The sequence below is a fragment of the Puntigrus tetrazona genome, chromosome 2 (genome assembly GCF_018831695.1).
Source record: "Puntigrus tetrazona isolate hp1 chromosome 2, ASM1883169v1, whole genome shotgun sequence".
Taxonomy (NCBI): domain Eukaryota; kingdom Metazoa; phylum Chordata; class Actinopteri; order Cypriniformes; family Cyprinidae; genus Puntigrus; species Puntigrus tetrazona.
Window position 1 is genome coordinate 14,301,180 of NC_056700.1, and position 24,895 is coordinate 14,326,074.

General features: G+C 36.8%; 1 protein-coding gene across 6 annotated transcripts in view; it reads right to left on the minus strand.

Annotated features, from left to right (window-relative positions):
• Positions 1-24,895, minus strand: part of ctnnd2b (catenin (cadherin-associated protein), delta 2b) — a 67,670-nt gene that overhangs the window by 26,216 nt on the left and 16,559 nt on the right. For 3 of the 6 annotated variants that reach the window (XM_043221572.1, XM_043221561.1, XM_043221602.1), the window contains 8 exons: positions 23,839-23,951; positions 14,480-14,514; positions 13,273-13,389; positions 8,239-8,405; positions 6,737-7,277; positions 6,400-6,543; positions 4,532-4,781; positions 2,226-2,282 (listed from right to left, as the gene is read on the minus strand). In XM_043221572.1, coding sequence (XP_043077507.1) covers positions 2,226-2,282; positions 4,532-4,781; positions 6,400-6,543; positions 6,737-7,277; positions 8,239-8,405; positions 13,273-13,389; positions 14,480-14,514; positions 23,839-23,951 — 1,424 coding nt within the window. The remainder of the gene's footprint in view (positions 1-2,225; positions 2,283-4,531; positions 4,782-6,399; positions 6,544-6,736; positions 7,278-8,238; positions 8,406-13,272; positions 13,390-14,479; positions 14,515-23,838; positions 23,952-24,895) is intronic. The other 3 variants (XM_043221593.1, XM_043221582.1, XM_043221611.1) reach the window with 2 other exon arrangements.

Below are 24,895 nucleotides of genomic sequence, written 5' to 3' on the forward strand. Positions count from 1 at the left end.
TGCAGTAATTAGCAAACAACAATGATCCAACCAACTCCTAATGGAAAAAATCAACTCCCACCAAAGACCCTTTTCTCATTCAATAAGACGACACAATAGAGAAAAAAAGACAATTTGCAATTTCTTTTTTATACCAACTTTAACAGGATTCTCCCAAGATATTCTTCATTCTGACATCCTTAATTATACGATTAACATCCTTATTTGCTCATCCAGAACATTCCTGTCAACCAATCAAAGTTTAGAATTAGCTTAGGGTGCTGAACAACATTTGTATCAGTACATCAAAGGTTAGGTTATATTGCTTCAGGACCAACATGTTCTACTTCAGTAAATCAAGTTGTTTGGGGCAACTAACCAGCAGTCAGTTTGATATTACAGGTGGCTAATTCTGACAGCTCTCACCCTACAGTAAAACGGACCTCTAATACACTGTTTTGACAGCTGTAAGAGAAACTGTGGACTCAAAGACCTGCTAACGGCCACATAAATATGATTTGTGCAGCCAGGAGCGGTGAGCTCTAACAGGGTGTGAACGTGCGACCCACGATTGACCCCCTCTTTAGGAAATAGTGGTCAGCAGTGTTCTGGATTCAGCGCACACATGCTTGAATGGTCCTGAGAGGCGGCTTGAACTGTCTGCAATGAGAGAGGTCAGGAAATGTCTCTGTCACGTTCAGTGACCACTTCATCTCCAGCCACCCACTCAGAGCGCAGATCAGAAAATCTGCACTGCACTTCTCAGCATTTGACTATATTAATGCTTCCACATGCCTGAGAGGACAAATGCTTCTGACATTTTTCAACAAAACAGTCACATACATTTGATTTCCACAAAATGGGCAAATAAAGCCTCACATCTTACATTAATAGCACAATTCTGGAAGCAAAATAGTTCTGTGGAAATCACAGACAAGCATTGGGCTTATAACAGAGGATACAAGTCTTGTCTGTAATATTTTGATGAATGCAGAGAATCCTAAATCTTTGAAAATAATGCCACACATTTTATTAGTTATAAAACATATGTGCATCGTTTACGATAGTCACCACTATCTACTATCTATCTACCTATTTTTTGCTTACAAAGGCTGTGATTATTGGATTAAAAATACACTAAAACATTAATAATATCAATAATATTAATAATACAATAAAATCTAAAATAATGTATTAAAATATTTAAAAATGTAATTTATTCTTGTGGTTGCTAAGCTGACTTTTCAGTGTTACATGACCCTTTAGATATCATTCTAATGTGCTTATTATAATCATAAAAACTGTGATACAGCTTTTTTTTTCCAGTATTTGTTAATGAACACAAAGCTCAAAAGAAAATAATACAAATGTAAAAATTTGAAAAGTATTTACTTTAGTCACATCAATTGATTCTATCCTTGTTAAAAATATATTTTCTCAGAAACAAAGTATATATTTTAGAAAAAAAGTATATATTTATTGTATATATAATATAGTATATAGTATGTATTCTAAACTAATGACAATCTAATGATGCATTTGACACTTTTATAGTAATTAAAGCAACTACTGAATTTTGACAGAAGCCATGGATACCATGGTAAAAGTGCAGTTTCACTTAATACACTTTAAAATGACAACCTGAACCTCTGTGTAACAATATATAGTTGCCAATAAATTTATTGCAAAAGCTGATACACAACAACACAATCATTGCTGTTGCTTGCTTTGAAAGGAAGACAATGGTGTTAAATAAAGTATAAAAAGGATAATAAGCATGCTTTAACATAAAATGATAACAAAACAATGAATAACAACACAACAGGAGACACACACATGCACACACGCACATACACACACACACACACATACACACGCGCACACACACACAATGTGATGCTTTGCAGGAATGAACAAACTCTATCACTCCTAGAAAAACCAACACAGATCTCAACACCTGGTCTTTGTGTAACGATGACTAATTTGTATAATTAATATGATTAATCAAAAATGACTTTGGACCACAAATGAACCTTTCTATGGATGAATCAAAGGCTAGGGCTCTTCTTGTAAACAGAATGCGGAAATGTTGGAAAAAAAAAAAAAAGAAAAACATTTTCTGACATATTCTGTAAAGCATAGCTTGTCTCAACACAGTCATGCTGCCCTAACATATGATGTTGAGTAGAGAGGAGAACAGTGCTTTTGTAGATGAGGAGTAGAAATGTAAATAAATGTTGGATTACTTTGTCATTCTTTGCTCGGCTTGATTTTGATTCCAGACAAGGAATTCAGGGTCGTACCTATCAGGAGACAGGCAGAGAGAGAGACAGGGTAGGTGTCTAGCACAAAGGGATTTGACATTAAAAAACGTATGTTTGTTTAGCTGTCTTCTTGCTTCTGCATGAACATATTACACACTTGCATTTGACTCTCATCATGCACTACAAAGTTTATTTGTTGCTTTGTTGGTTTTTATTAAAGAGGGGTCTCACATAATGGAAAATAACTCCCATACATATCATTCTGGTGCGAAATCAACATTAAAAACTGTAACAGTTGATTTGAGGGTGAGATCAACTTTTACATTTCTAGTCAGTGCTGATATGTGGTAAGAAGTCTTCTGCATTCTACTTTTATAAAAACAGTTAATTTCTCAAGACAATTATCAGGGGTTTTCAAACTTAACTTAGGATAGTAATTGAATGTTTCACAGAACAAATAACACAATTATGAAACTGGACTATTATTACTGTTCATTTAGCTTTCATTTTAAAGGTTGCGTGGAAACAGAGATTAATCACTTCTAATCACTACTTTTTATCTTGTGCATATGTCTACAGATATTTTCAGTGAAATTTATTCTAAAAAAGCACCAAACGTAATCTTTAATATTTAATTAAGATACATTGTTGAAATGTTTTTCATCAGATTTATACATCTTACATTACTCTAACAGTGAGTAGAAAAATTCTGATAACCAATGACAATATAAAAATCGATTATTAAATTTTGGACATATTTCTTGTATAATAGCACTAATGTTACTATACAAATATTTCAAACGGTATAAATGGGCCCCTTTAAATTTTAAGAAGAAGAAGATAATCATATTTAACTGCTTGATCACATTCAAAAAGTTTGAAAACCCCTAATCTATACATTCCTTTTTCTTCAAATAAGGTGCAAGGAGTTATAAATAATTCAGTGTTTTGTCTGTATACATCACAATATTTTGCTACAAATGATGTTTACGTTTAAAAATGCTCTTTTGTGCATAATTTACTAGGATTTTAGTAATGAACTGTTGCTGCTATTGTTGCCAGACCCACCCTTTAATACACCAAACACTATTAGTGAACCAAAGATAAAAGACGACTTTGACATGTTCTGTAATTGTCAGTATGAAATTGTCTGTGCATATCTGTGCAATTGTTTGCAGCCAGTAAATGCAATGCATCACACATCATACCATCTCCACCATAGCCACTAGCAGTGAAAAGACATGGGAGAGAAACAAAAGCATGAGGAATCAACAGAAGGGATGATAAGAAAAAAACAAAACAAAACAAAACAAAAAAAAAGGTCAAATCAGCAGAAAAAGCAAGCAAACCAAAAAAGAGAAAGTACTATAATACGGTCACAAGAGATGACTGTCAATGGCCTATCAGCACATCAAATTAACGTCACACGATAAAACCAAAAATATGCTTAATACCAATATAAATACTGAGTGAGAAGGGTGAACTGACTACCTATATAATCCATAAAATCATGCGCTGACTCATCATTACTGAAGAATGTTGTAACAAATGTGTAATTTCTTCTTGTGAGTGTACACAGGCAAGCTAAGGTACTACAGGAAGTGACAACATGTGAAGTCTGATTCATGATGTGGGGGAGAGTGAAGTAAAGATGTGCCCTTAATCAAGCAAACTGCACATCTGTGACCTTACATTTAGAAAAAAAACCATCATGTACAGCTTTGTGCACATATGTAGTGAGTATTGACATGAACTACACTGATATCAAAAATCTATCTCATATTTTTGAATTTCACAACTTTTGTTTTTAGTGTATTAAATGCTTTGAGGTATGCTGTGTCAACTTAAAATGCAAGAAATATTATTCTGGTTATAAAATGTTGAATAGAATTTAATTTCATTCAAATAGGTAGCGACATCTGTCATTGGTAGTTTATGAAAATGCAAATAATGTACTGCAATCAAGACTTGAATTGTTTTTATTTTTTGAGACGTCATATTTCTATGACCCGGTGTTATAGATGGCTTCTTTCTGTTTTTAGTTGATATCTGACATCCTTAGATATAATTTGCCAGATTTGTTCTAATTTCTCATTGCCTAACTACAAACAAAATTAAACAGTGACACAGTTTACCCCACTCTCTCCTACAGTGTTTTAATTGACAGCTTGTAAAGCTCTTTTGATTTATTAATCACACAGCATATCAGTTCAGCTCTAACTTCACTAACTGGGTGACATCTCCAAATGCAGATCCTTCAAGATGCATTAGACAGTAGGAGAACTCACCTGGGGTCCTTCTGGATGCTGTCCACAGAGGGCGACCTGACCAGCGTTGCCTCCGGGGGCAGAGCAGGTCCCGATTTGCTGTAGGGTGAATCCGTGGAGGGGCAGAACTGCAGAGTACGGTAGGGGTTGGCATAGTCTGCGGTGGAGGCACCAGGCCCAGTGGCGTAGCCAGCACGAGGGAACGTTCCTGTGGCATTCTGGCTTCCTGTGCGCTGCAAGGGTATGGAGTCAACACCAGGAGAGGAAGGGGCTACAACAGGAGAGTAGGGACAGAGCAGAAAGTTCAGGACCTGGTCACAAAAGAGGTTCTTTGGATCTTTGGGTACCAGCAAAGGGTAAAAAACATTACATGTTGAGCAGGTATTTCAGTCATAAGAGAGGAGAAGGAGGACAGGAGGAGCAAAACAGAATAGAGATTATGTTAAACCATCAAAATAACAAAATGACTGATAGCTCTTCAGTAGGTGCTTTATTAGCCTGTCTGAGTGTGAATGCAAAACAGTTTTTTTCTCTCTGGCCTGCTTTTGTTCAGATTTGAATAGCTACCCAGAAACCACCACTGAGGGCTGTTCATCCTGACGGCAGAGTTTTCCAGCTGACTGGAGCTCAGGGCCGTGTTGGAAACATTCCCACTTTAAAGTCAACACGAACATTTACTTTTTACATTTACATTTACTTGCACAAGGGTGGTGTGCACGGTTTTATTTTTTTTATTATTCCAAACACACTTATTTTAAATGGTCATTTGTTAATTTTTGTGTTTTTATGGCATGTCAGCACAGGATAGTTTAAAACACAATGCCGAGCACTAAATAAACTCTTACAGCATACAAACTGTTAAAAACTTTTTCCAATGGGAACTTTTTCAAAATGTCAAGCAAACCTTTTTTTTAAACGTTATCACCATTCCCTACTAATTTTTCAATGTTTCCCTTTCAAGCATCTGACTCCATTTTGGTTTGTAACACTACATTTTCACAGTCCAATCAATCCATAAACTATATATCCCATATCATAATCAATATCTGGTTTGACCCGGAAGTACAATAGACCAAAGATCCTCAAATCTGGCTCGTGAGGTACACTGCATGTTGACGTTGTTGTTGACTTCATTTGTCGAAAGCCAGGTGGAAAGTTTGGATGCAAATTTTAAGGGAGAGTTCACCCAAAATGTCAAATCCTGCCATCATTTACTCACCCTCATTTCATTCTAAACCTGTATGACTTTCTTTCTTCTTGTGGAACCTAAAATGCTTAGCAAAACAACAATGGACGCCACTGACCTTTTGCATAAACAAAAAAACCCACTGCGACACTTTTCAGAATATTTTCTTAAAAAAAGAAAGTCATACAGGTTTGAAAGTGTTTAAGTAAATGAGTAACAGATTTTTGATTGAACTGTAATTTTAACATATGCTTTTTATGCCTGTAAAGGCAGAAACCCTGAAAAGCACACCCATTAGCAAATATGTAAAGCAAGTGTAAAGAGGCCTGTGCTTTTATATAGAATACACTGTTTTAGGCAAGGCATTTTTTAAAAGGCGTCTAGACAAGCCATAAAGCACCATAAAGTAGTTGTAATGATATATTATATTCAGCTCAAAACAAAAATGAGAACAGAAGCAAATTGATTTTAAAACCTTAAAAGCAAAAACTTGATACTATCTGATAAACTTAAAGTGATGATGTCTAGCGGCTCACTGCTATTAATTGGGCACTTGGGAAAACATTTCTATTTTAAACAAAAAGTAAGCCAAAACAAGCCTTTTATTTCATTAACGCACCTGTACCAGAGCCACGGTGTTCTAGATGCGACGATTTTGTTGTTGACATTAAACTGTTAGAAAACCTGATGTCTGCTATCTTACCCTGGCCTTGGTTGAAGTTCCTCAGCGGGGCTTTCTGATAGACTCTGTCCTCATAAATGGGGTCGATGTGGTGCTCAGGAGACTGCAGGGGTCTGAGCTCCGAGCCCAGGTGACTGTGCTGACTGCTGTACGAACCCCTTGAACCTACATCATGGACAAAAGCGAATTCTCAAGCACCATTAAGCAGAACAAAAATGCTATAAATACGCTTGGAAGCAACAGTGTCAAATTCTAATCCATCTGTCCGATGATGAAGTGTGAAAATGACCGGTGCTTATGTGTTTTTGATGGCGATGTTACCAAAACGGAAAGGCTGTATCCCGCAAATTGCACTGACCTGCCAGACTGCCGGGTCTCTGGAGGGTGGCGTTGGCGTACAGATCGTGAGAGATCTTGTATTGATCGGTGGTATGGAGCATACGCTTGGTGGGGGACAGAGTGGCGTAGCTTCCCACTGCGGCACTGAGCTGGTGTAGTGGAGACGAGCTGGAGGCATTACCCGGTCCGGCCATGTGCAGCGGTGAAGAGGACGAGCCTCCTCCCGCCGCCATGTTGATGGGAGAGCTGGTGCTGTAGGACTTGGCCAGCCGGCTCGGGGACTGCTTGGGCGACGACACCCGCGCCAGAGTGGCATAGCTGGGCATGTCGGAGGCTGAGCCCAGCCTCTGCAGTTTGGATGGGGAGCCCAAAGCCTGCATGGAAAAGGGAGAGCTCACTCGCTGGGCTGGTAGAGTGGAGCAGGAATAGTTTACAGGGGCTGCTGGCTGATCGTCAGGCATGTGGAATGCACTGCCATGACTCTGGGCAAAGGAGTCTCGAGAATGGGCCCGGGCGGCTGTCTCTCTGGCAGCCAGCTGGGCAACACGATTAGACGTCACCTGGAGGTAAGTGACATGTAAAGAGCTAAAATTTCACTCTTTTAGAAGCTGTGAGCTAAGTGATAGTGACCGACATGATATTCAAGGAAAAACAGGGTGAATTCACTAAACTTTTGCGCCTTTTAATGAGACTGGTAATCCAGTGCAGCAACAGTTTATAGTCCAGTTTAAATGCAAATGAGGATTTAAGTCACTGTCATTCTTTTCAGCACAAACAAGGCTCCTTTCTATTTCATTTAGGCTCAGTAAAGATTGCGCAATTATTGTTGCGCAACACTGTAAACTCATTTGCATCACAAACGTGATTTACGCAACAGTGTTATTCTTTTCAGCAAAAAGGTTTTTTGAATTTCTCAGCAATATGCAACATGTTTAAAATACAATTAAAAAAATTGATTAGATCATACTATAGATTAAATTTTGACAAGATAAAAATAACAGCAATATTTTTATCACAATACTTTTTCGTAAAAAGTTTTAGTTGAATTATGGTACTAATTTGTACTCTAATAAACTCTAATAACTAAGTTCTGAAAAACAAAAAGTAAATAGAGACCGTAGGAAAACAAATTAATTAAACTTGGCAATGAATTAAGATGAAAAACAAGCTTTATTCGCATAATGCTCCATCTCCAAAAATAATAAATACATTAAAAAACATCGCTAAAGCATTTTTAGCATCTTGCAGTGTTATGTTTATTTAGAGTATTTGATTTATCAAATCTGTCAACTAAAATTAGATGCGTTTAGTCTGCATTTCAATTTACAGCAGATTTTAATAAGGCAAGGGCCATGAACACTAAAAACATTAAGGCAGTGCACGCACATAAGCAGCGTTATTAGCGGACGCACTACTTAGTGAATTCCCCCAGAGGGTTTTCTTATAAAAACAGGGTACAGTTCACACGGCTTAAGACAAGAGGGTCAAAATGAGAGTTTTTACAAAGAGATCAATCCCCACCTGATTATAGCTATGTAACGCTCCTCCCACCTGACCACTGCGAGGAGGTTGGGAGGCCGACAGGTCGCCGAGGGCCAGGGTCTGGTTGCTATGGTAACTGACTGGATAGGGAAAGGTGCCCTCTTGATTATTGAGCTGCAAAGCACTCTGAGAGAGGATGCCTGGTCCTGTGAGAAAGACATTTGTGGAAAAGAACTATAAGACAAAACATTGTTCATTCTTATGTGCAGCCAAGTATGAAGATTGTTATGACTATGATGTTATGATTGCATTTACACAGAATCCAAGCCTAAAAACTTACATAAAAAAACTTTATTTCTTTTGCTGCCTCGCGAGCTCAGGTATTTCCTTCAGGAGATGCAAATCTTGTTAGCCTCTCTTCTCTGTCCATATAATTCCCCTCACCTCATTTTACCTTCGTAAAATTGGTTAATTGCTTTACCATTTCATCTCAAATTCTTTCATTGTCTTCCAGCCTCCATCCACAGTTCTCTGTTTTACTTTCTTTTATACTGCTCATTATTTCAAGCCTCACAGTGAGTAGATGGACAGAATAGGCATGCATAATTAATCACTGCTGGAAGACACTCAATGTGCACACGTTCAAGAAAATGGGGTCAGCATGAACAGAAATCGCAGTCCCTTCTCATCGCTAGGCCCTCCTGTACTGACAGCCTTACACTGTGCCACACAGCAGTGATTCCCAGTCCTTTACACTAAGTTCACCGCAATCACATAAATAAGGCACAAGTATTGCTAGAATTGCATTCCTTTATACTGTCATGCTACAGTCATATTATACTGCATATCATTCAGAATGACCACAGTACATTATTACATTGGACACTATTAACATGATTCACTCTGAAACTAAAAAATGTAAAACGGTTGGGAAAAACAACTGAAGCTGTTTTTCCCATGAACTGAAGCATTTTGAGAAACTATAGAAACTGGCAATATAACAGCATTTTGTTTGATTGGCTGAGACCTTTAGTTGGATGAAAGTGTAAGTGAAAAGTAAAACGGCTTCAGAAATACGGAGCATGTTATATTATATAAAACATTCTAAACACTTCAAAGGAGGCAATAAGCGTAAGAGTATATCAACTTTGTTAAAAGGCTGAAAGAAAATCAAAACTTCATTGAGCAAGTGGGTCAAACCGATGATGTATGATAAAAAAAAAAACAGAAGCATTGATATGCTGATGAAATATTAATTTTGTATTCATATTCATTTTAATAAAATGTTTGTAGTTTGAAGATAAATGTAGCTTTATTTATTGAAAGTACATATTAAGCAAATGTGTATGTAGTACAGTATGTAACCACAGTGTAAATACACATTGGTTACATACTGTACATAGTATCTACAGCTGTAATATTTCTATAACTACATACATGTAGTAACCCTCCAAATGGTATATTTAAGTATAAATGTGTAATAGGACATTGGTAACAACACTCTTGTCACTTAACTATGTACTGTGTACTAGTGTAAAAGGAATTATCTAACTACATTTTGTAACAACAGTATGTATAAGAGTAATGCAGCTAACTAATGAAGTCGTCTGTGTAAAAGCACTTAAAAGTGTCATAGGAAGATGTTACAATTATTACAAGCACCGACAGTGAAAGACTGTTTAGCACTGCATCTCATGTCTCCGATGAGAAGAGGAAGGGTGGCTAAATATACTGTGTTTCAAACAGCAATGCAGGAGCTTGCGGTGTATCTGCTTGTTAGCCGGGGTTCAAAGTCCGAATCTGGGACGATACACTGTTACTCAGCTGCTCTGTAACATTTTCATGCATTTTTAAAATAAAATAAGAAACGTAAGACTATAATAATGATGATAATAATTACAACAACTCTTTTAACAACTCAATTAATAAATGTATTATAACATTGACACATAGTGTTCCAATTGGGATCTGCAATATTTGTCAATGTTTTTGAAGAATTCTCTTCTGCTCAGCAAGACTGCATTTAATTGTACAGTAAGAAATACATGCCTGATTCAAGAATCTCAAAAATGACAAAAACTAAAGTATATTAATTAAAGTATATTACAATAACTAGACACAGCAGTAAAAAGCACATTTTGGCTATTTATTTTATGCAACTGTAAAAAAAAAATGGCAAAATACAGTATATGGGGAAAATGTGATTGGCCTTCAGCCCTTCTGTCCAGTGTCTCATTTTTTCTGGCTTTGGCCAAGACAGACTTTTCATTTCGGTGCACCCCTACCAAAAGATGCTGTTAGTCCTGTTACACATTTGTACTTCCTGTTACACATTACAATTGTTGTTACCAATGTCCTGTTACACATCTATAAACATACAAGCTGTAGATACTATGTACCAATGTGTTCTTACACTATGCTTACATACGACATACACATATGGGTTACGATGTAAGTACACAGGTATTAGGGACACAGCATAAAGTGGGACCAAAAATTATATTTCAAATAAATGCTATTCTTTTGAACTTTCTATTCAGGAAAGAATCCTGAAAAAGAAGTATCACATTTTCTACAAATTATTTATCCCAGATAATAAAAATGATCATTTTTAATGCATTCAAAAATTCTAACTGCCCCCAAATCTTTGATTGGTAGTGTACACTATGTAAGCAAGCATGCACAGTACAAATTTAAGAGTAAACACTTGTTAATAAAATTTAGAAAAATGAATGAATCAATAAATGAGTCATCCAAATAATCGTTATCCTTATTTTAAAATCATAATTTATGCTTTACAGGATTAACAAAGCAAAATCTGAATTTCTGTATCCTGGAATGTGATGAAGTAATTCCTTAATAGGGAATCACTTCTATAAAGCAGCAGATATCACCTGCATGCACAGAGACATGTTAGCATACTGTTTAATCTCTGACAGCCTGCAAAGTCGATCATGACGGTGTGTGGATTTTGTCATGTTAACTGAAGCTTATTGCCGCACTGTCATGGCGTGTTTCTCCTCTTCTGAGGATGTCTGACAGCACCTAAAGATGTTGCATCTTTTAAAGAGGCGCCAGTATGAAATAGAGCAATGATAGAGCAATAATGTTTGTTTGCAAAAGATTCACCTGCCACAACATGCTGTAAGATGAATTACAATTAGGAAATACCGTATTTTACTGATATTCACTTGCTACATTTTCATCTCTGATTCTCTTTCACACAAAAACAGGCTGCAAATATGACGATTAAAAGCACACCAATAAAGGTTTGCAGTCTATGAAAAGATTTCCCATAAACTGACACACACACAGACATAAAGTAGAGTCTATGTGACAGCGTGACTTCAAAACCACTGAAGATGATAACTGGGTCATTTCAGATGGGTCATTTCAGATGACCCAGTAATATCAAAAACTGTCTGACTGCGGTTATTGAAAATGGCTGGAGTTTACTACTATAACCACTTTAGCCACTATCAGATTTAAAAAAGAGGCACATTTACAGTAAGAGCTGAAAGTTTCATAAATCCATAATCAGGCTTCTGGTCCTTCTCCAGTCTCAACCCAAGCATTTTAGACATCTTGAGATGCCATTTGCTGCCATACAGAGTGGTTGTGCGATGGACAATCTATGTCCAGGTGGCTGGTCACTTATCTGTTCGAGGAGAGGGTTTTTATATTCACACTCTATGACCTGCATTTTAGATCAGAGCTGATAAATATTTCAGCTGAATATTATTTATAACTCACAAACCACAGAGTGGAAACCACTACAGCCTTGTAAATAAATACAAAATATACTTTATCTGTCATGTAAGATGGCTCATTAAAAACTATCAAGGGTCCATGTATCCATGTATGCTGATTTATTTAGAAGTTTGCTCAATATTTAATGTTCTAGATCATGCTTTAGTTTTAGTTTCCTCTAGTTAAGTTACATCTATGTCAAACTACATGTCTAGCATTGATAAGATTAATAGTTGACACCAATGGCTAGTGTGTGTGAAAGTTACGTGTTGTTTATCCGAGAAAATTAAAACTAGGCATAGACTCTAGATACTGAACCCATGACCTAAAAATAATGATTATGTAAGTATAGTGTGCTTTGAAAAGTATATTTATTTTTTTCATTTTTAAAAGTACATCAGCATACTAACTAAAAGAAAAGTTTTCACTGTGTCTTCCAGGAAGAAATTAATAGTTTTATTTAGCAAGGACACATTTTATTGATCAAAAATGGCCTAAATTTAAATGTTTAAACTTAAAAAATATCCTTTTTTTATCACAGCTATCACAAAATATCACAAAAATTAGGCAGAGTAACCTATTTTGTATTAGAATGACTTCTCAAGCATCATGCATCATATTACAAAGACTAAAATTATGGCTGCTTGCCATCACAAAATCAACAAACTTTCGAATGGCAGTGTATTACTAATCTAACCCCTTTAGAAACTATTTTTGTTAGTAATCTAACATACTCTCAGGCTGATTCTTTCCTTTACAGCAATATTGTATGTTAATATCATATATATACACACATGGCCACATATTTAGGTTATCTGGAAACCTTTTTTTTTTTTACTACTGATTATCTCGACCTCCTTTAAACGCTGAGAAACTGAGCCTACTCACATTAAATCTGTTCAGATGAGACAGGCCTGATACACTCAGCAGGGTGAATTTGCTTTTTGACATACTTTATTGAAACATTTGCTGCCTTAAAAGCTCATTTTAGAAATAACCTGTAATTCATGCATTAAGCTACTATCATGCATAATAAGGCAGGCAGCGAGTCTCACTCATGAGTTTCAGAAAGCTGGAGGATATACCTAGCTCATGTGGATACACTCTACAGAGCAACACCTGCAACCTCATATTATGGGTTGTTACGCATGCATTTCTATAAAAGAACACTCAGAGAATGTAAATTATAGTCCCCGACTATCAATCATTTCAGCTTAAGATCACAACTCTGCAGGATCAGAACATTTAGAAGCCATTAGCATTGTTCAGTCTCAGTAATTTCTTAATTGTGTTAAACATCCAGAATTTAAAAGGGCTCCTTACTTTCGCCTGCGGTGAATTCCTGTGAATCCAGAATACCAGATTCTTGAAGAGATCGGATGCAGGAATCTACAAGTTCCAGACCTGTGGTGAGCTCCTCCTCAATATCCTTCTGTCCGTCTGTGAACAAAGACACAAAAGGTAACTTCATCTAGCAGGCTAATAAAAACACCAAAGGCTTCTGATGATGAGTGTTTCAATAAGCGGTTAGTTACTCAGTAAGGCTTATTGCTTTAGTGTTATTGCAACGAAATGCTTTAAAAACATTCTAGAAATGACACCTATAATTTAAAACTGAAAGATGTAACAATAATGTGCAGTTTACATATTCAAATCACATTTCTACTATGCAAATGAAACAAACAATCTGCATCATTTTAAGTTTAAAGTAACATGATCTGTACTTCTGAATTTGATTATTTCAAAAACACATTGTGACAATAATTTTATTTACAGAAAGTAGGTGTATGTCTACAAAAAAAACACATGCTGGTTAGATTATGTGATTCATATAAGCTGGTATGTGACAATTTAATGTAATTGTTTAGGGAAATATCAAAAAAGAGCTTCACTAAAGTGCTAAATAAATGTTTCTGGAGCATTGTGACAATACACATTATGTAAAAACACACACACACACACACAACATCAGACTTATTAATTATATGAACTGAAATGTTATCACAATCTTTTCACAACATTTTTACAATGTTGTTTTGCTTTGGGTAGCTGCGTACTTTGATTAAGGCCGAAACCCACCACTAAGGAATCTACTAAAAAAATATAATTTGAACTTGCCAGGAATGAGAATGAGATGCTTAATCTGGTTTTGTTTTGATGCTTCATCAAGAGCCCAGTATTTTAAAGAGTGTGGCGTGACCGCAAGCTCATGAATCATTTATGGGCTGCACTGCTCTTGCTCTTCAATCTCAGCCTCTCCTCAGTGTTTTATGTTCTGGAAGGCAGAGGTTGTCATCTTTGGCTAACGTTTTGCTGTAGCACAATCAATAAAGTCAAAAGTCAACATGTTTCACTCTGACATGCACGGTTTACCACGTGGGCTGCTAGATGATGACAACTGTCAAAATGCATTGGAAAAGGTGCTCTTCATGCAACATTCACCTTCTTGTAAGGTTTCAATTATGGATTTCAAAACAATGGGCTGAAGAGCGAGAAAATTCACTTTTTAGTCAGAAAACTGTCTAGTTACCTTGGTTGTTCCAGCGAAACTTTTCATCTGCAGAACTGTAAGATAAAGGATACAACAGATTAGATACACAAACGCTGAATTGAACATATTTTACCTGATGTTACAATCCTACGCCTGCAAATGAACATTTATATCTTCACCACATGATCACAAGTGTGTGGGCACCTATACTATACTGTATGTGCTTGTTGAATATTTAATTTTAAAATCATGGGCATTAATAGTGAGCTGGTCTTCTGTAAAAGCTTCCAATTTTCTGGTAAAGCAGACACAAGAGCATCAGTGAGGTCAGGCATGATGGGCTCTAGCTCGTGATTCATTCCAAATTTGTTCAATGGTTCAGACTCAGTGAACCATTTCTTCATGGACCTTGCTTTGGGCACAGAAGCATGATGCTGGAACAGAAAAGGGCCCTATTTTACTGTAATTGTTTGTTTAAGGAAACTGTACAGCTGTATGTTTGATTTTATGCACCTGTTAGTAAACAGTCAGACCTTCTAAATAAATGTGGGGCATCCAAATACAGTACACTGTTGAAATTTTATTCTTTTTGAAAACAAAAATCATATTTTCATTTAGCAAGGACACATTACATGTTTCAAAAGTAACAGTAAATACTTTCATAATTTTCTATTTCAAATAAATGCTGTACCTTTAAATGTTCTGGTCGTCAAAGAATCCTTAAAAAAAGGATTCACGGTTTCCACACAATATTAAGCATCACAACTGTTTTCAAGGTAATAGAATGATTTCTGATGCATCATACATTTGTAATGTATGCCAAAAATTCAGCTATGCCATTGCAAGAACAAATTACATACATAAAAATATATAACTCACAATATTACTATTTTTATTGTGCTTTCTGGTAACACAAATGCAGCCTAGTGAGGATAACTTCTCTTTAAAAAAATTTAACCACCAAACTTTTAAATAGTAGTGAACTTTTGACCATGTGGTGTTGCTAAATAGTTTGCCTGCCATAAACTGCTTATGTAATTGCTTATCTATCAAGTTCATAAACCTGTTTGCGCACTTTCTGAATCACACAACTCACTGATCAATGAAGTATCATCTCTGTTGTAGAACACACAAACAGTGGTTATGATGGTTATGGATTGGCTGGAAATTAAGGCTTGAGGAAGGACGCAGGGTAAATAGCGGCCTGCCTTACCCGTAACGTTATCAGGAGGCTAAATGCTCACCCATTGTCCTTGGAGCTTTACAGCAGCTGCTAAATCACTCTATTGATTTTCTTCCGGCAAGTGTGTAAGGATTCATTTTGTGGGGCTGTCTATGTTTGTGAGGGGGGTGACGAATCGCAGAAGAAAACAAAACGCCACATGTTAATAGGGCCACGGCGTTGTTCTCCTAAACCCCATTCATCACCGACTCTTCCGCGAACAATGCATAGACAGAGACAGGCTCCCGGAGAGTGAGCAACAGTGATGAGCCACAAGGCATTTTTACCCGAACCCCCGTTTTAATGAGTAAGTTGACCTGCCTTCAAACAAGCATTAACTGTTTTCATCCTAATAGCTCCCTATAAAAGACAATTACCAGCTAAATATGTCAGGCAATTACTAGCAAATAAATAAATAAGTCCTGTAAGGTAGATAAGCAGAGATTCAGTTGTGAGATATGATTATGAGGGCCTACGACATGAAATAAATAAATAACAAAACAACTAATTGTTCCCATTGGCTGGAAATTGTCGTTTAATTTCCAGGACACTATAACACTGAAAATTGTGATATCGCTCTCGAAGACGTCTGGCTAGATAACATCACATTGATAGCACAGAACGAGTCGGTCTTCTTGGGGATCATTAAAGCCTTTTAGGATGAAGATATTTTTCTCTCCCAAGATAATTAACTTGTGAATAATGACATGACAGATGAGGCAATCACAGCTGTGGGTCATTGTGTGGTCAGCACTTAATCACTGTTCTTTATGTGCTCCATTTCCATATTGACTCAACATATTAGCTGAAACACTTGGAGCAATGTGATTTGGGCTATTACAATTAGCACACTGAGTTAGTGTTCTTTGCCTCCGTTCTGGCTCATTTTAATCGTCTACATACTGTTGTACAATTATTCACTAGATCACAGTCTTGGTTAAATAAACAACAAACAAAGGGGCGTGAATGTCAAACAAACGCAATGCTAACGCCAGAAAATCAATGAATAATCTCACCTGACACCTGTTGAATTGTTAAGAGCGACATTAATGGTTATTTTCTTTCTTTTTTAGCTTAGTTGATAATTAAACACCAACTTAATTTAAATGAATCATTTTGCTTCTGTTGTTTGCAGTATGATAGCTTACAAAAACTGTTTATTCAATACATACTGTATATTCAATACAATTTCCTCATTCCTCATTCAAACAGGTCTTCTTATTGAACACTCAAGCATTTCATGTTGACATTTCTGGACTACCAGAATCCACTTTACGACACAATACATACGATATAAATACATCTATAACCAATTGTATAAATGCCAAATAGGATTATTAACTGATTTAAATGAATTTAATACATTTGGCAGTATTAAAGTATTATTGAAAACTATAAACAAATATATTTTCTGTCTGTATACAGTATTTATCTATAAATCTACAGGAATACATTATTTAAAAATCATATAAATATATAAATCATATAACCATATATAACACACATTTGACAGCATTACATTAAATACTTTTTATATTAATATTGAAACACATTTCTCTCCTTCTGTCATGTTAAATCAAGAATCTTAAATCAAAGGATTACAACTTACATTTTATTAAAATCCAACTTATGCTGTGGAGCCTTCATCACAAAACCTAGCCGCCTAAACTGCTGTAATACAAAAAGTTTTTATCTGTATGTTTGTTACAGCCTGTTTGCCTTGGATTGTCATAGGAGAAAGAAAGCTGAGACTTTGGTGTGAAAGAGTGAAAGTGTGCTATGAAAAGCTGGAACAAAGCTGAGAGCGGCTTTTGTTCGCTGCTAACGTATGTGAAAAGAGTGAAAGAGGGAGGGAGAGGAGGAGGCCAGCCCCAAACTGCTGGGGGTCAATGAGTGTCTCCCAATTGACAAACAGAAAGACAGACACATGCCATCAAGAAAGAGAGGCTGCCTGCTATTTCAAACTAAATATATATAACACGCAGAGTAGAAGGAATTTAAATGCAATAAGCTACAAAGCAGAATGTCACTTCTAACAGATTTGTGTTAAAATTCAGATTGCACACATACATAAAATCTTGTGTTTGATCAGTGGGGCAGGCTAACTACTTTCCCATGTCTTCAGTGTGTTGTATAAGCTATGCTGTCCGACAGAGCATGTGAAAGGGCTTCACGTGATTGTATTAATGAGTGCGGAGCAAAGGCACTCATCTGTAAGAGCCAGGCCACCCATTATTAAACTCCAGATGAGTGGGACTAAAATAGTTCTTGTTAGTCCTGGTACTGTATATGAGATGTAACATACAGAGCAATGTAACTTTTCAGTTAGACAGGCAGAAACAAACTATTAAATCTATCAGGGCTCTAAGATTAAAGACAGTTCACGCAAAAATGAAAAGAATCTGTAAAAACTTTCTTCAGTGAAAGACAAACTGATTTTTTCAAGATCATCCTGCCCACGTCTTTCCTTATAATATATAAGAGCTGTCAAGCTCGTAAGCGACTAAAAGTACTATAAAAGTACCATATTCCAAGTCTATACAATATCCTTCTGCGAGGAAAAGATTTTGGCAATAGAAACACTCCTACGGTCTATAAAAAGTCAGTTTAGCAAGGACAAGAGGAAAGCATAAAAAAATCCTGTGTGGGCTTTTGGACTCTTCATGATGTGATATACGATACACTACAAATCAAAAGAGATGTAACACAGTCCTCAGAGAGGAATACATTTCCATCCCAGTGCGAGAGAGCATCCCGTAATGAGAGAGCCCCTCTTGAAATGCTGAATCATGGCTGTCTTTTTCACAGCAGAATTGTGTCAGTGGATAAGAAGGGAATGGCCGTTGTGGCACAGATGCTGTACAGCTGCTCTGTGATGGCAAACACTCTTTTACAGTGTATTACTATGAATGGCATGAAGGTAAAATACTCTCACTACAAATCACAGCAACATAAACACCAGTCCCCAGACACCTCTGCAGACCAGGCTGGCTCAAAATGGCTCTCGTCTGGAAACTGCCTCATGAAAATTTATAGTAGTTTTAATATAGTAACACTAACTGTGGTACAAAACTGTGGTAACCGTAGTACTTATATGGAATGCTGTGGAGTGTGTGTGAGTGTGTGTATATATATATATATAAATATATACCTGTTTATGCGTAAAATTAAAAAGTTTTAATACACTCCACAGTTACCCTATAGCTGCTATTTAGGAAATTATATATGATATGCTACAATTCAGACCTCGGATAGATAACTATACAACATTTCCACTTGCAGTATATTAAAAGGAGTTCCCAGATTTATTTAATTTCAAAAATAAATGAGACATCTTAATGCTAAAAAAAGATAAACACTGATTTAATCCCAGTGTGCCATCATGAGACTAAGACAACAGCAGTTAGCCTGAGCAATTACAGGATCAATCACACATTTCCTATTGCAAGTGTACTTTCTAAAAGGACCAAGTGTTATTTTGAGTGCATCTGAGGATGTGGTGGGTCATTAGGCTGACAGCGTGAGTGATGTCACATGTGGGGAAGCTCAGTGGTTGAGATCTACACTATGCTAGGCAGTCTTAGTTAAGCTGGGCGGCAGTGTGCTGCTTTGTCACAAGGCAGATCAAGTGCGTGTCGCTGCCTAGACACTTCCGCTGTCATTGACAGGCACGTTATATATACGAAAGACAATTTCCTCTGTGTAAGTATACACTAGAACCACATTAAGGCCCAAAACATTAGCACTAAATGATAATACAAGATTTAGTTGATAAAAATACTATGATGAATGACAAAGTATGACATTTCAATAACAATTCAGGTATATCTGAATTCAAATCTGTTATTCAATGTTTTAAATGTCTTCCAAATAGTAATATTATTCAGCATAACCTAGTCATCTATAAATATAATTTTTGCAGGGTCACCCCAGTAATTGAGTTGCAGACAATATTCTTGTCTCTCAATCAGCAGACAGGGTTTAGTCTACACACATAGGCTAAAAATCAAGCAGTCCGGGTTTATAACCGAACTCGGTAGCAGAAGAAGCTTTCATCACCCTTAAGCCTGACAGATTGCTTGCTAAATCAATACGCTTTGTATTCCCTGTACTGTATAGGGAGACACTTAGTGTGAGTCAGCCAGTGCAGCAGACACCCTTAATATGCTTAATATCCTGTAAGAATGGAGAGGGATTGTCTGAGCACAGACACCCTGGGTGCACAGGCAGATGGGAAGGTTTCTTACTGCCGCTGTCCTTAACCCTATCCCAGTTCTAGACAGGTTCAACAGGATGAAAGAGGACACTTTAAAACAACACTGGACAAACATAGTTTGCACCACTTTTTTATAGCTTGTTCTTTCGTTTAGGTGCTTTGATCCAATAAATCACTTTTTTATACTAGACCATGATCCGCACTCACATGAAATGCTCTTTTCTTTTTCTTTTATTTTACATACATCACCAGTAGGACAAGGACAGAGACATTTTGGCTAAAAGTCCTTCTACAGTGTGTTAAAACAATACAAAGCCTTCCCCTTTTTAAATCACCGACTTCATCATTCATTCATTAAAAACATCCGTATTCCATTTCAACATTAAATAAATTGTAAAAAGAAAAGAGGATTTCACGTGTGGATCATGGTCTTGTATAAAAACAACACCGGACCCCATTGACTTTGACTACTAATAAAAAAAATCTGTATTTTAGTATTTTTCTGTAAGTCAGTTCACTCCTGATTTAAAATTTCCTGGCAATTTATTCACTCCCATGTCATTCAAAATGTTAATGTCTCTTTCTTCAAGAAAAAATTCCAGGATTTTTGAGTTGAAAGTCCAAACTGCAGTGAAATAGTCATTTTCTAAAAGAAAAACTTTTTAGACACAAATGCACGACTTCATGCATTATGTTATTTGTGCTCAATAAAACAGAAAAATTCATATAGGTTTGGAACAACATGTGGGTGAGTAAATAATGACACAACTTTCATTTTGGGATGAACTATCGCTTTACGTTTTAGTTTTAACCATAATAACCCTTCACCCATTGCTAACCATTGCCTAACTAAATAAAGTCCTGCACAGTTTTTGCACCCGAAACACTAAAGAAATATTGCATATTATACCACGGTACAAACAGGCCCAAAATGTTGCAATTCATAAAGCATAATTTCTGTTCTTGATAGTGGTTAGTTGAAAAGATTCCAGAATACTACCACACTCTGACAAACTGCACCCAGGCCGCACTTCAGGCACCTGAATTGGCCTTTACCATAATGCTTAAAATAAAGTACACTACACTGTATGTTTGACTTAATTTACATACTCACGGCACACAGCTATTTCAGTTCACTTAAAGCCTAGTTATAGTAGATTGCTGGTGGTTAGTGAATACGAAGCAGATTTTTACGCTGAAATACCAAAACTGTTCACTGAATTTGACCCACCATCTTTCTTTCCATAAATGTATCCTCTTTGAGTGTAAAGAGAAATATAATGCATTTCCATACAGTCTCAATAGACAAGCCTGTCAATGTTTTCTTTCCTTTTCAATTTCGAACAAAGTGGGTATCTGATACTAGACTTACATTCATGCCTTCTCTTTTTACATTTAGGAAAATGCTTTGATTCAAAGCAGATTACACTGCAATCAAGGTACATGCTTTGTAGCTGGCATCATAACTCTAGCAACTGAGCTGCAGAGACAGACAAAAAGCTTGTTGGTGCGTATAGCAAATGCTGAAATAATGTACATACATTACAAACAGAATACTAATAATAGCATTTTCCCACTGCCTACTGTATGGACAGAAGCTCTCGCTTGCCGTTATACTACAGTGAGATTAGAGCATTAGAGCTGTCAAACACATTGTCTCCTCAATACAACTTATTTACACCACATGCCAACAAAGCATTATCTCTCCTCGAGGCACACATTGTAGACGCGTACACAGTGCCAGCGCAGTCCGAGCTCACAGGAGACTGGTGGACTAATCTGGCAGGAAAACAGTCAAACAGCTTTGGCTTAATACTCCCTCGCTGTGCTCGACAGACAGCGTTTAGTGAGACAACTCCACGCTACAGGATAGGGCTCAACAGTGAACGTCTAGTATCGAGTCAAAGGCCTCACTCAGAGCAGCAGATGTTTGACGCTGTGCCGAGGTTCGGTCGATGGACGTCCTGCTAGAGACAATGAGACAACTTCGCTTGGCATTTCCATTGTGACTGCAGAGGCATTTTGCACATCGGCTAATAAGAGATTTGTTTTTGCTGAGTATCAGACAGTTAGCTGAAGAACAAGGCCAGTATTATGTTTGTTCAAAATGGAGTGCTGTTTGAAAAGACCCATGTTTCATTAAACAAGTGGGTCACAGGCTGAAAGTGCTCTCTTTAGCCCACGGTGCTTCTCCTGATGCTGTGACTTTCAGCTTGCTGTCTTATAAAAAAGGAACAAATAATAGCTGATGAAGTGTTTTGTATCAGTATTGTTCTGCAGTTGAAATCAAACACCAGCTAGTAACGCCATCACGAAAAGTATATGGCTGTTGCAGTCAGTAGTAGAAAAAAAACGAAGGGATATAAAGTGTACAAAGTAAAATAACCCTGCATTGTGAGACCAATCAAGATCCATGCAAACCCTGATTAGATACTTGAGCACCGTGTTATTTGACTAGCAGCTTCTATTATGGCCTTGAGCAGCTTGTTTGTCTGTAAGCTGTATTTGTCTTGAGGAGAGATCTGACCTAACCTGACTCTTTAAGACTACACACAGAAGCAGCTAGCAATAAATGCAAGAACAATCAAAAAATGAAATAAAAATGAAAGACAGTTTCAGTCAATGCTGTTGTCGGTGACATCATTAAAAACATCTTACTTTGAAAGGGATAGAACACCCAAAAATGAAACTCTCTCACTTTCATGTCGTTCCAAACCAGTAAAACCTTCGTTCATCTTCAGAACACACATTACAACAAATCTGAGAGCTTTCCCTGCATAGACAGCAATACAACTACCATGTTCAATGCCCAGAAAGGTTGCAAGGACATCATTAAAACAGTAAATTTTTTGTGCACACAAAAAAAGACTTTATTTAACAATTTTTATTCTCTTTTGTGTCAGAATCGGATGCACGTTCATAACAGTACAAAGACACGTGTGTCTGTGTTGTGTCCATCCCACTTTACTCTAATGAAATATTCTATGTGTCTAATTGTGTCCGTTGGCAGGTCTTATCTAATGTGGGAGAGAGGCCACTGAACTGCTATGGGAACGAAAACAGGGTTGGGGGGAACTTGCAAAAATGACTTGTGATAGACAAGAAAATACAAAATAGCTAGGGAAATATGCAGAGCAGGCATTAAATATAGACACAGATTAAATAATCTCTCAAAGTCACATACATGTGTGAACATAAAATAAGGGGGTCCAGGTGTGCCCCTGGTTAAGGTCTACAGTGCCTCCAATCACACTGATGGTAGAGCAATACAAAAACCCATGATAAAATACATAACTTTAAACCTGACATCATCCTGTACAAGAGAATTTCACTGACAAAGCAAGCAACGTGGGAGTCTTTTTGACTGAACAGCTGAAGGACATTTGATTTATTGAATTTTCAGGCTAGATGAATAAACACAAAAATATGCTTCACAGCAACAACAAGAGGACAATACAATGGGGCCATTCAATTCAAACAATCAGTGTAAACAGTGATTAGAAGCACTTATCAGCCTCTGAGAGGTCAAATTAATTGCATATATAATCCATAAAGACTGATGTAGTATAGGAACTGTTCTCGTTCACTATACTTAAACACGATGAGATTTTAATTATAGGCTGAAATCAAAGCTTGTGACAACTTAACCCTTTGTTTATTTAGCAGTAGAAAGAATTTAGTTTGAGAGTGGAAGTTTAAATCCGAGTCTCCTGTGAATGTGATTAGACTAAAATATTCATGATGGAATATGCTGGGAAGGGACATCAAAAGATTTCATGGAGGAGACTAAAAAACACACTTTTAATGATATTTGATGGTTTAATTACAAGTTGGATGGTGAACTTCAAGGAGAGATGGAAGGGTGTGAAAGATGTCTATCTTTACTTTTAGCTGGTGTGTGTGGTGATGGTGGGGGGAGACAGATTGAGTGAGTGAGAGGTGTCACTCTACCAGACCCACCTGATGCTGCTCATGCTTCCGGTCTCAGATCCCAGCTTGCATCTCTCCAGCTGGGTGGCAACAATCTGCCTCTCAGCCTCCAACTCTCTCGTCAGTCGCTCAAATTGCAGCTCCTGCAAACATAAAGCAGACCGAGCGTATGTGTAAAGCCCTAAAGGAATTATAGAATTGATTTTGTCTATAACATGTACCGCACATGCACTTACACATGCTCCAGTAACTACTACACAGAGAGTGTATGTGTGTGTGGGATGTAGAGACACCGTGAGGCTCTACATCCACTCATAATGATAAAATGCACTTGCATTTTCTTTCTTTAAAATTGCTGGCATGCATATACATCTAGTCTCTGGTTAATACCTTCATAAGGAACTGCAATTTGAAACATGGTCAAACTGTAAGCATGACTGTCAAACCCTTGCTGATGTAAGCTTGCGCACAAACCATCTATTAAAGCAAACATCTGTCATGACTTGTGTCTTGTAAGAAATGTATCTTTTTTTCTTTTTAAAGGAAAGTCTCTTTTGCTCCCAAAGGCTTTATTTAACCAAAAAGACAGAACTATTATTACAATTGATTTTTTTAGAATGTTTTTTCTATTTTAGTATATTTTTAAATGTATTCTTGTGTACGGCAAAGCTCAATTTTTAGCAATCTTTACTGCTGTCTTCAGTTTCACATGATCTTTCAGAAATGTTTCTAACATGCTGATTATGTGCTGCATAATATTTTTGTGGCAAACAAGATATATTTTTCAGGAGTATTTGATGAATACAAAAGTGTTTGTATTTTTTGTGACTTTATAAATGTCTTTACTGACACCCTTTTCAATTTAATCCTTCCTCGCTGAGTAAAAGTTTTGGCATCTTACTGACCCCAAACATTTAGAAAGTGGTGATATGCTTAATTTCGGGTACTGGCCATAATCAGCTGTCTGTTTCTCCATCAGAATGCATTATTCTGAACTTTGATTCCAGCACTACACACCCCTCCCACCCCTCTCTTAATTAGATATGCGCCGCTTAACATTTAATGACAAACTTGTCGATGCTAAATC